We start from the raw sequence: 12,867 nt of genomic DNA, 5'->3' as shown, positions 1-12,867 counted from the left end.
TTCTTGCCTTGTTCTGCACATCTTTTCCCACTGGTCTTTCTGCAAGCTCTGCAGATTGATCCATATGCTGGACATTTCCTTTCGTCTGTCAATTCGTGTGGTCGTCCACAGCTCCTGCACATCTTTCTCTCTGTCTGGTGTACGTCCTTTTGTTGTTTCACTGCATCAACCCTGCTGCCTTTCTCTTGGCTTAACTGAAGGCTAGCTGTGTGGGTAGTCAGTGTCTTCGTCTATCTGCTCGTGGGTCAAGTGCTCTGGCAGTGTCTATAGCCTGTGATATTGTGAGCTTGTCCTGTCCGATTAGAGCTTTCTGTACTTCAGGATATGCAGAACCCCAAATGAGCTGATCTATCAGCCGTTCATCTGTGTCCTTAAATTTACATTTTCTGGCTGCATTTTTCAATCTTGTTACAAAATTGTCAACAGGCTCACTTAGTTCCTGTCTGAGGCCTTGAAATTCATATCGGTATATCCGATGATTTGACTTTGGCTGGAGATGGGTGCTGAATCTTTCAAAAAATTTGCCTGGGTCTCTGCTGTCCTCTTCGCTTAGGTCCCAGCTGTTAAATAAATGTTCATCCTTTATCTCCAGCCCACAGAAAGATATAGCTGACCTTCTCCTCTTCACTAGTGCCTTTTAGGAAACTATTGAATGTCAATCTGCACTTTTGTTTAAACTTCTCAAATGCTTCTATGACATCATCAGCTTCCCAATTCATTATGGGCTGTAGCTGTGCATTCATTCTTGTCCTGGCTGACATCTGGTTTTTCAGTTTCACACAAGTCACTCAGTTTTTCTTTCTCTCTCCCTGGCACTAATTTGGGTCAATTTTCCCAACCTAATTCTTTTAAAATGTTCTAGGTTTACTCACAGACATTGCTGCCACCAGGTTACGTCTTGTTGTTTTCTGGTTCCCACTCCACACATTAAATTTGGAAAGGCTTGAGCTTTTCAGTAATTTGTTCAGCCACCATGTTGCCTGCTGTAGGACTGGTGAGACTGGTTTTGTGGTACATATCCCATGACTCTCCAGTGCAGCCATGAATGTGGCCCCACTTGAACACTTACACATAACAAAAAGTTCCTAGCTAATTAGTTCCTAGCACTTTACAGATAGTATAACAATACATAACACCTGCTCCTAGTTCTTATGTTCTTACGTCCTTAACTTCCATCACCCACTGTCATGTTCCTTTCACAAAGATTCCTGAAAATGCTACAAGATTTAAAAGCAACTAGAATCAACAGAACACCAGCAAAATATTAAGCAATTCCACAACCTGCCATTCACAGATGGCCTATTGTTTTTACATTATTCTTTGGATGTGGAAAATAATGGTGAAGCAACAGCCACTGCCCTTTCCTGTTTGCTCTGGAGCAACTGTTGGTGAGTCATTTCCTCCTGAATTGTTATATTTCTTTGGCATTTTATGACATTGATTCAGCAACCAGAATTGCAACAGGGCATAAAGGTGGGAACAGGTTGCACAAAATTGGTTTGAGTTTATAAAGTTGAGAGGTGATGTAATCAAATTCTTTGAAAACCAAGGCCTTGACTCTCCCTATGTCTGTAATCTCCTCCAGCCCCACGTCCCTCTGAGTTATCTGATCTCCTCTAATTCTGGCCTCTTGAGCATTCCCCATTTAATCGCTCCAGCTTTGGTGGCCGCACCTTTCGTTGTCTGGACCCAAAAGTCTGGAGTACTCTCCTTCTCTGCCTCTCCGCCTCGCTTTCCTCCTTTAAGACACTCCATAAAACCTACCTCTTTGACCAAGCTTTTGTTCACCTGACTTAATATCTCTTGATGTGGCTCAGTGTTTTATAAAGCTCCTGTGAAGCACCTTGGGACACTTTATTTCATTGAAGGCACTATATAAATATAAGTTGTTGTTAAAGTGTTATGTAAATGCTGTGGTGGTGGTGCAGGTATTAATTCCGAGTTTAGGACCTTGACGACTGACGGCACAGCCAGCAATGGTGGTGGTGATGGCAGGTTACATAAATTCTATTGGTAATTGCAGCTGAGTCCTGAAGCAATCTTGCTCCCAATATTGGTTCATATCACAATAATTTCGCCCCTTTCTCCTCAAATTGCTGGCTCATGCTCGTGACTGCTTCCTAATGTCACATGACTGGCAATTCTTTATGTATGACCCTCGATATAGAGTCCCAGCGGACTATTTGACTATGTGGGGCATCAAGACTAGTCCTGTCCCTGACTGACGTCTACACGCATCAGTCACTTCTCAGAAAGAGGAGAAGAGGAAAGGGATGAAGAGAGGAGGAGGTACAAAGAAAGAGTTGGAGATTTATAGCTATTGTCATGGTCCTGTAGTTTTTTTTCTCTCCGGCAAATATGTGGTGTGTCTTTAAGGCTTGCAAAGGATCAGTACTGCTTTAAGAACCAGCAAGCCTCAGGAGGTAGAGAAAATGCATTTTTGGTTGGCGTTGGATACAACCATTCGGAGACTGCGATTCAAAGGGCGCATTCTGGTTACCTTAGATACAGCCACTTGGACTGAGCATCATGCGATACTTTTGTTACAATTCAACTTTTAGTTGAAGACAACCTGTTCTAACAGAGAACACAGACAGACGGCTGGTGTTAGCACCTGAAAGAAGAGCTCCCTTCCATTTAAACTGAAGGAAGAGAATTTTGTCTGTTTAGTTATTATTATTTCTCAAAATTCTAAAAAAAGTCAAGCCAAAACAGAGATTTCTGGTAATTTAAACTGAAGGAAGGGAAGTTAGACTGTGACAATCTTTTATCCCTCAAAAACTCTAAAGTCAGATTGATTCTATTGAAAGTGTTTGCAAGTTGTTAATTGTTGAAAAGGAGCAGGAAAGCATCACTTACTGCTGGAATTAGACTACGGACTGTCCTACTATTGAAGAACTCTTTTTTTCCCCATCGGATGGCTGTGAGGACTTCGAGCAACAGTGGACTGTAAATTTGCAAGGACTCTAATCTTTTCTATTTTAAATATTGGTTATACCTTCATAGTGTTTAAGAATTTCGTTTTTTTAATTAAACAGTTAATTTGTTGAATTAAAGACACTTGGTTTGGTTAGTGTCATTTGGGGGTTAATAGATGGCACAATTTGGCTGGGTCTTTCTTTAATTTGGAAAGTTTAAAATGATATGTTAAGCAATCTGTGGAGGGACGGGATTGAATTAACAGTGCGTTTCTCCCACCACAATCAGAATCGTATATTTTGTTTGGGGGCTTTGACTGGAGCGGTCGGTAATTCCCTCCAAAATGTGTCATCCCATATCACATACAATCTTGCAGTGTGTAACAAAAACCAGGGAGACTATTAGGCCCATTTTAGTTCATGTGGTCAGAGATATTGCAAATGTAAACCGTGGCGCGGAGTCAACTTCCCCTTGGCCCCTTTATTCCCTTCACCCACTTGATCCTGGCCGTCACGTGGGACTAAGTCCTCTTAATTCAGGCTCAGGCTGGGTGTTCGGGATATCAGGGTTACAGGTGTGAGAAACGTAGCCCACTTAATAATAATTTACACCAAGTCAAAGTCTGAAGAAGTAAGTTTATTTAACGTTCTTGCAAGATCGGGTGTCCTACAAGCAGGCACACCGATCAACATATTCAGTTCATGTTTATACAATACAAATCCATTTTTCCATGCCTTTAGTTTACATTATTGGTTATAACATATTATGACACTAACCTATCCTATAGTTGCTACAGTCTCCTCCTCTGTTTACTTCTCCCCCTACTCTAACTTTCTAGCCCCTAACTCTTGTTGTTGTTTTACCTTATTTGGCTCTCCATTGTGTGTTTTAACTTGCAGCTGTCAGCCTTTATCTTAGTGGGGCAGTTTCTTATTCACTACATCCTCTGTTCTAACTCTTGCTGTTTCTCTTTTCTCTGCCTAAGCACAATTTTTAACTGCTGTACTGTCTCAAGGTCTTTACTTACATACCCTTATCAGTTCTCTTTTTCAGTGATTTCATTATGTTGTGTAAAAATGACTTCTTGGTAATTTTCCACAAGCTGTAGAAACAACATTTCAGTATTTCTTATTCTCACAATTCCCCCTTTTCTTTTACTTATCCTTGTTGTTTTCTACATACTGCGGAGGGTTCTCATATGTCCTCTCAAATTCTCTGAGCATTATTTCAGCCGCCTTTTCAATGTCTGTATTTCCATTGATACTATCCACTTTGTCATTACCTAACAGGTACATACTCTCTTCCTGGCCTCTTTGTATTGACATCTGCTTCGTCAAAGCTGTCTCAATCAATCGCTGTGTCAGCCCTCTTACACAAGGAATAATGCAACACCCGATGGCTATTAGTATTCTGACAACCATGATCAGGGAGGTAAAAACCGAGATTATCATGCCTTTCCATTTTCCAAACCAGGATTCAAGCCACCCCGTCAGGGAAGTGTCTGCTCCTGAATTTTCGGCCATCTCTTCTGCTAAAGTTGTTAACCCTTGCAGTGCTCGGGTGATTGAACCATCGGGTGCTGTGTTATTTGGGATAAATGTGCAACATTTCCCTCCTAACATTATACATACGCCTCCTTTTTCTGCTAAGATCATATCTAGAGCCAGTCGATTTTCCCAAGCCATTCTACTAGTGGCATCTAATTGTTCAGCTATACCTTTTACCGCATCTCTAGTATAATTTATAAATCTTTGTTGGTTGTAATAAATATAATTTATCCAATCTACATTTTTGTTAATAGTGACCCACCAAAACAAAGACTCGAAACCGGCGGTTATTTGGTTTCGGGCCTTGAATTCATCAGGTACCCCTCTTGGGACCCCTATGAAATCCATGTATACCTGGTCGTCAAAAGAGTTCGCTATCGCTTCCCTTTTACCCCTTTCCCTCGTTATTATCTTTTGTTTCTCAAATGCCAAGGTGAATGGTATTGCCAATTGAACAATTGCGCACGTCCCCTTCCACTGGGAGGGTAGGGTCTGTCTCAGGATTTTTCCTCCGCAATACCACCATAAATCCGCTCTGGGGACATTCAATGATGAGTAATTCCCTCCCCTGACTCTTCCAGTTACGTCCTCAGTCTCTATGCATGACTTCAACTCTCCCATATTGCTGGTTAGCTCCGCACCGTGTCGACTTACGCATGATGTGTGATTCACACTGGTGGCTAAAAATGAAGGGGGAGTCCTTGAATCTTTTTTCTCTCGGGGAGGGAACATTAATGACAAGGATATGCAAGTTTGAATACCCCAAGCCGTCTTATCCTGATATAGGGCTAACATGCATTCCATGCCCTTTTGGTCACGCTCCCACCCCAGCGGGAAAGGTACTACTTGAGCTATCGGTTTACCAGATGCACAAGCATAGCAATTGTTTTTGTTCAAACTTTTTACAGTATATTTTATCCATTCTACCCAGGCATTTGTGTCCCCGTAACCGGTTTCTATCTCAATTGTCTTTCTCAGGTCCTTTACCTCTATTATTTTTACTATGTTAGGATCGTTATGAGAGGTCCTTTTTAGTTTGTTAGATGGTTTACCAGTCTTATCTATTGTTACCTGAAAACAACATTTTAATTCACCTTTCTTTTTCCCTTCTCTAACTGTTACTCCAAACACCTTGTTGTCTAATTGGAAGTGGGTATGGTTGATTTGTTGTTCTTCTGTTATTGAGCCATTCCGATGGCGTTGGATGGATATTCCACCAGTCGTTTCTGTCCACTTGGTTCTTTTTATTGTCAAATATATAGGGTTGCATTCCTTATCTGGACAATCTGGGCCTGGTTTTATGGGGCTCTGGTGAATGGATATAATCGGTGGGAGTGGGTCTCCTGTTATTAGTCCATCCCCATAATAATGGAGGGTCTCCACATAATAATTTCTTTGGTTATGTATGCCCCCACATGGGATTAGGAAACATAAGTCTACTTCTACCACCTGAGGGTCCTGGCTCTTGGGGATTTCAATTTGGGTAACCCATGGAATCTGTGTACCGTTGTCCCCGTCAGTTCCGTCCCGCATTGTTATTTTTCCCATTACTGGGATGACTAATGCTGCATACAAAAACATCCAACCCATTTTAATCTGGTTCTGATTTCCTGGCTACTTTTGAAAAGAAAGAGAGAAAGAGAGAAGGCACACAATATTACAGACAGTATTTCCGCGCTCGCGCCGCTATATAAAAAAAAGTTCGTTACTCAAAGTCTTTTTAGCTTTATTTTCAATGGTTCTTCTGTTAATTCGGTTGTCCAAGTTCCTTCCTCGGCCGGGTGTTGTACCGGCCCCTTGATTCTTGTGTAGTGGGTCCAACCTCTTTCTGCCGTTCTTATGGCTGTTTCAGTGGTTAGGAGAGTTTGGTATGGTCCTTCCCAGTTCATTTGTAGTTTAGTCTCTTTCCACGATTTCACCAGAACCCAATCTCCTGGTTGGATCTTGTGCACTGCAAATTCGAGAGGTGGGGTCTGTGCTAACAGGCCTTGCTTCCTGAGGAATGACAATGAGGAAGACAACGCCAGTATATAGTTCTTTAGAAACGAATCTTTAGTTTCTAAGGTTGGCATCTCGCCCCTGGTTCCCATATAGGGTAATCCGAATAGCATTTCATAGGGGACAGTCCCACATCTTTTCTAGGGGCTGTCCGAATTCTGAGTATCGCTATAGGTAAACATTTGGTCCAGGGTAACCTTGTTTCAAGTACCAGTGCCATGCCTTTCTGCTCACTTCCACATTCCCCCCTTTTATCATTCTATGATAACCTTCTCTCTACTGATCAACTTATATATGATTATATATATTCACTAGGATTATGTGGATCTATTTACACAAATAACATTTAAACAGTATAATATAAAAGCAAATATAAAAAACTCAGCAACTGCTGAATCAGAAGGGTAGGCTGAGCCACCCTCTAACAAGGGGGCGTGTATTAGCCTGGTCGGTATGTTTTTCATTCTAACTTTCCCCTGGGATTGTCATGTCTGGGTGATAAGAAGAGTGTTGTTGAAGTACAATGTCTCTCTCTCTCTCTCGCTGTACCAGTTGCAAGGCCAAGTTGCCTCTGCAGCCCTGAAGTTATGAAGTCATTTCTGATAAGCTGTCCCTCCCTGCAGCACTGAAGCTAGCTTGTTAGCAATACATGACTGATTAATTGTTTCATCTTAAATGTTCCCATGTAATTCTGTTCTTAAAAATTCTAAAATCTAAATTCTGTTCTCACAATCCCCCCTTTGATTCTTCAAAACATTTTTAAAAATCAATCCCTTGATCCCACCTAGGTGCCTTTAATGGTCTCTATTTGTCTAGAAACAGCCTTCAACACCCAGAGGGGTCGCACTCAATACGTCGCCTGCTTGTGCCATAAGAGGGGCCTGCGGTAACTCTGTAAAGGCATAAGTTTTGCGGGGGCTTCAACTACTTGTTTACAACATAAAAGGGTGGAACACTTGTACAATTACCATCTCATTTAAGCTTCACTGTTTTTCTCTGGCTTCATCTCTATTAACGAAAACTTTCTGCGCTTCTCTGAGCAGTTCATCCAATTGTTTTTCACTCCATCCATCTATCTTTTGAATTTTCTTTTGGATGTCTGGCCATGATTTTGTTACAAAATGGACTCGAAGGAGTCCTTGGGCAACCGGGTCTTCTGGATCTAAACCTGAATATTTCCTCATTGTGTCCCGTAATCTCTGTAAGAAATTTGAGGGAGTCTCATCCTTTTCCTGTCTTACTTCGAAGGCCTTATTCAAATTTTGTGATTTCGGGACAGATTCCCTAATGCCTTTTACTATCAGATTTCTAAGGTCTTTCATCTGGCCCCTATGGCCGACGTTATTGTTCTGCCACTGCGGGTCTTGATTAGGGTATTTTTGATCGGCTGGTTCGTTTCCCCCTACCCCGGGAGGGTTTTCTCTTTCCCAAATTTTCATTGCAGACCGTCTAATCATTCCCCTTTCTTCACTCGTAAATAAGATGTTCATAATGGACATTAATTCCGTCCAAGTATATATACTTGGACCGAGAAATTGATCTACTTGGTCTGTCAATCCTAAGGGGTCTTCTACGAGGACTTTCATTTCCTTTTTAAACACTCTTACCTCTCCTGACGTTAATGGTGCACTAACAAATCCAATTTCATTATTTCCTATTGGTACCTCTCTCAAGGGCATCATTGTCTTAGGAGACTCTCTGTCTCTATCGTCGTCGTTATCGTCGGGTTTAGGGGTGGTCCTTCTTGCTGTCCTTAGATCATATTTGGGTCTTTTTCTCCTTGGGTTTTGACTCTAAATCCCAATACTCCAACATCCGTCCCAATGGACTTTCTGGAGGGATGTTGCCGACAGACTTTCCTTGTCTCCCATCGTCTTCCTTTTTAGACGATTTATTTCCCATGGTCTACAGTATTCACCTCCTAACTGAAGGGTCTTGTACCCTACAGTATTCACCTCCTAGCTGAAGGGTCTTATACCTTACGGTATTCACCTCCTAACTGAAGGGTCTTATACCATACAGTACTCACCTCCTAGCTGAAGGGTCTTATACCTCACAGTATTCACCTCCTAACTGAAGGGTCTTGTACCCTACGGTATTCACCTCCTAGCTGAAGGGTCTTATACCTTACGGTATTCACCTCCTAACTGAAGGGTCTTATACCATACAGTACTCACCTCCTAGCTGAAGGGTCTTATACTGCCCCACAGTATTCACCTCCTAACTGAAGGGTCTTGTACCCTACGGTATTCACCTCCTAGCTGAAGGGTCTTATACCTTACGGTACTCACCTCCTAACTGAAGGGTTTTATACCATACAGTACTCACCTCCTAGCTGAAGGGTCTTATACTGCAGGACTGTAAAATTCACTCCTCAAGGACTTTTAGTACTTAGAAGGTCTTATCCTACAGTTAACCAGTATTCACCTCCTAACTGAAGGGTCTTATACCTTACGGTATTCACCTCCTAGCTGAAGGGTCTTATACCCCACAGTATTCACCTCCTAACTGAAGGGTCTTGTACCCTACAGTATTCACCTCCTAGCTGAAGGGTCTTATACCTTACGGTACTCACCTCCTAACTGAAGGGTCTTATACCATACAGTACTCACCTCCTAACTGAAGGGTCTTATACCTTACGGTATTCACCTCCTAGCTGAAGGGTCTTATACTGCCCCACAGTATTCACCTCCTAACTGAAGGGTCTTGTACCCTACAGTATTCACCTCCTAACTGAAGGGTCTTATACCATACAGTACTCACCTCCTAGCTGAAGGGTCTTATACTGCCCCACAGTATTCACCTCCTAACTGAAGGGTCTTGTACCCTACGGTATTCACCTCCTAGCTGAAGGGTCTTATACCTTACGGTACTCACCTCCTAACTGAAGGGTCTTATACCTTACGGTATTCACCTCCTAGCTGAAAGGTCTTATACTGCCCCACAGTATTCACCTCCTAACTGAAGGGTCTTATACCATACAGTACTCACCTCCTAGCTGAAGGGTCTTATACTGCAGGACTGTAAAATTCACTCCTCAAGGACTTTTAGTACTTAGAAGGTCTTATCCTACAGTTAACCATAAGTCACCAAGATAATACTTAAAAGTCGTTTTTCTTACCTTGGTCCGTGCACGGAGTTGCCTGACTTCACGTGTGTACCTGCCGCACTAAATACTCGTTCAGAGTGACTTCCCTAGGATCGTTTTCAGTCGATTACTCGGGTCCGCTACCGACGAGAGAAACGAGACCGTTTTTAAATTAACGGGACGCGTCTTCTCGTCTGTCGTCGGCCGCGGTCCCGGCAATGATGAAGAGATCCCGGACGAGCCCCCAATTGTGAGAAACGTAGCCCACTTAATAATAATTTTTTTTTTAGAGATACAGCACTGAAACAGGCCCTTCGGCCCACCGAGTCTGTGCCGACCATCAACCACCCATTTATACTAATCCTACACTAATCCCATATTGCTACCACTTCCCCACCTGTCCCTATATTTCGCTACCACCTACCTATACTAGGGACAATTTATAATGGCCAATTTACCTATCAACCTGCAAGTCTTTTGGCTTGTGGGAGGAAACCGGAGCACCCGGAGAAAACCCACGCAGACAGAGGGAGAACTTGCAAACTCCACACAGGCAGTACCCAGAATTGATCCCGGGTCGCTGGAGCTGTGAGGCTGCGGTGCTAACCACTGCGCCACTGTGCCGCCCCTGTGCCGCACCAAGTCAAACTCTGAAGAAGTAAGTTTATTTAACGTTCTTGCAAGATCGGGTGTCCTACAAGCAGGCACACCGATCAACATATTTAGTTCATGTTTATACAATACAAATCCATTTTTCCACGCCTTTAATTTACATTATTGGTTATAACATATTATGACACTAACCTATCCTATAGTTGCTACAGTCTCCTCCTCTGTTTACTTCTCCCCCTACTCTAACTTTCTAGCCCCTAACTCTTGTTGTTGTTTTACCTTATTTGGCTCTCCATTGTGTGTTTTAACTTGCAGCTGTCCGCCTTTATCTTAGTGGGGCAGTTTCTTATTCACTACATCCTTTGTTCTAACTCTTGCTGTTTCTCTTTTCTCTGCCTAAGCACAATTTTTAACTGCTGTACTGTCTCAAGGTCTTTACTTACATACCCTTATCAGTTCTCTTTTTCAGTGATTTCATTATGTTGTGTAAAAATGACTTCTTGGTAATTTTCCACAAGCTGTAGAAACAACATTTCAGTATTTCTTATTCTCACACAGGAGAGCCACCCTCCACCTAATCCACCGGCTACAGTTAATGGCTTAATACAAAGAGGAGGAAACTCAGTCCTTTCTTTAACTATCAATTTACTTTATTCACGTTGTTGTACAATGTAAGAATAAGGCTTATACACTTGGTTAGACAAAAGCATGCAACTCAAACTGGGTTATACAGTTAATAACAAAGCTAGTCAGAATTGATAAGCACACCCACTAGGTTCCTCTGACCTTTCCCTGACCTAGTCACAGAAAACAAAGGATAATACCTGAAAAAGGGGAGAGCTGACGCTGGCCAGGCGTTCCATTCTCTCTCTCTTTGACGTCGTCGCCGCGTTGCTCACGCAGGGTCTTCCACTTCCGCGATGGTTGGTCTCCGGAGTTTCTCGCTGGCTCTATGCCCGAGATTTTCCATACTTATTCTCTTTCTTATCTCTTCAAAACTGCGCTGTTTCTTTCCAGTTGGTTTAGGCCTGCTCACCTCGTTCGTATCTTCTCCTTATTGGCCCAGGTCCAAAGACCCCGGTATCACACTGTGTCCAAATAAAGCTCTATTCCTGTGATCTCTCCATGGTCTTGTCACATAAATTAATTAGTTCAAACTGGTTTTTACCAGCACAGGCCAGTGTCTGAGCTCAGGTTACTTCAGTTCACAAACAATCCAACAGTTTGTAACAGACTCTGTACTTCTTGCAGCCCCTGGCCAACACAAAGCTCCACATTCCCCCCTCCCCATTGCAGATTCCAATTGGCTGATAAATGACTGCAAGGCCTTTGCATCTACTTCTCTGTCTGGGAGTTCGTTACTTGTGTTGACCACAGCTGAGGCTTTGGGGCAGAAATGGAGGGAGGTGAAACATTTACTAGGTTCCCTCTCCCTCTAATTAATGAACTTTGCAGCCCATCGGCATCTTCCAGAACGATACATTGGTACCCCAAAGAGAGAAAGAAAGACTTGCATTTATATAGCGCCTTTCACAATCTCAGGACATCCTGAAGTCCTTTACACCCAATGAATTACCATTGAGGTGTAGTCACCGTTGTAGGAAAGATTTCAGCCAATTTGTGCAGAGCAAGATCCCACAAACAGCAATGTGATAATGACCAGATAACTTGTTTTGGCAACATTGGCTGGGACACTGGGGCAAGCCCTCTGCTGTTCTGTGAATAGTGGCCACAGGAGCTTTTCTGGCCACCTGAGAGGGCAGACAGGGCCTCGGGTGAACGCTTCATCTGAAAGATGGCAACTCCGAAAGTGCAGAGAACTTCACTGCTCTTCTCCAAAGGAATGTAAGACTACAATACACAGAATGGACTCCCTAATCGAGAAGGGGAGGTGAAAATCTTGGAATCATCTAAGAACCAGCTGGATGTTGCAATAAGGAGAGATTTGGGCTGTTATAGAATGTTGAGCTAAGATGGGCCAAATGGCTTTTTTCACCTGTAATGGTCTCGGGACCTTGTGCAATTTTTTGATGTTTCTCAGCTGAGTTCAATTAATTTAGTCCAGACTAAATCTTTGACCTTCCTGTGCAATGTGCTCTGGTCACTCACTGCTTTAACCAAAATCTTTTATTTAGGGTTTTTTTTTTAAGGGAATTGAGAATGTTAGATGCAAATGTGTAATAGGTCTGTGGAGCCAGAGGACTGAGCTTTTACTGAATGGATTAGAGATTAACGTGAATATTCAATAAGGAAACAGCTCAAGAAATAAAGTGCATTAGGCATTAATAATGTTCAGATAGTTATCTCGGAGCAGATGCAAATGTGGACCTTGTTCCAAACCAGGAAAATTTCCAGTTATTACACAAACTGAATCATTTTTGTCTAAACATGTCAGTAATTCTTCCAGGGAGTGAGAGTGGGAGAGAGAGTTTTAGAGGCAGTAGAGATAGAGAGAAGATGAAGGAGTACAGAGAATAGGGGAATGACTTTACATCAAAGCAATTACAGTTCACTCAGCCATGCACAGTGGGGAGCAGTCTTGCCTCTGGGTTGGAAGATTGTGGGCTCAAGACCCACGCCAGACAACTGAGAACAAAATCTAGGCTGACACTCCAGTACAGTACTGAGGGAGTGCTGCACTGTTGGAGGTGCCGTCTTTCTAGATGAGATGTTAAACCGAGGCCCCTGTCTGCCCTCTCAAGT

The 12,867-nt window shown here is 42.7% G+C and overlaps 2 protein-coding genes across 2 annotated transcripts in view; one reads left to right on the top strand and one right to left on the bottom strand.

The window, feature by feature from the left end:
• Positions 1-12,867, top strand: part of LOC137351560 (N-acetyllactosaminide beta-1,3-N-acetylglucosaminyltransferase 3-like) — a 74,203-nt gene that overhangs the window by 41,196 nt on the left and 20,140 nt on the right.
• LOC137351559 (uncharacterized) lies at positions 3,549-9,825 on the bottom strand. The gene is made up of 2 exons (XM_068016083.1): positions 9,586-9,825; positions 3,549-6,461 (listed from the first exon to the last, which is right to left on the bottom strand). Exon 2 carries the CDS (start codon positions 6,054-6,056, stop codon positions 4,074-4,076), a length of 1,983 nt encoding a protein of 660 aa, XP_067872184.1. The 5' UTR covers positions 6,057-6,461; positions 9,586-9,825; the 3' UTR covers positions 3,549-4,073.

This window comes from Heterodontus francisci, chromosome 36, assembly GCF_036365525.1.
Source record: "Heterodontus francisci isolate sHetFra1 chromosome 36, sHetFra1.hap1, whole genome shotgun sequence".
NCBI classification, from domain to species: Eukaryota; Metazoa; Chordata; class Chondrichthyes; order Heterodontiformes; family Heterodontidae; genus Heterodontus; species Heterodontus francisci.
The sequence above is the reverse complement of the archived record's forward strand: the minus strand, read 5'-3'. Positions and strand labels throughout refer to the sequence as shown.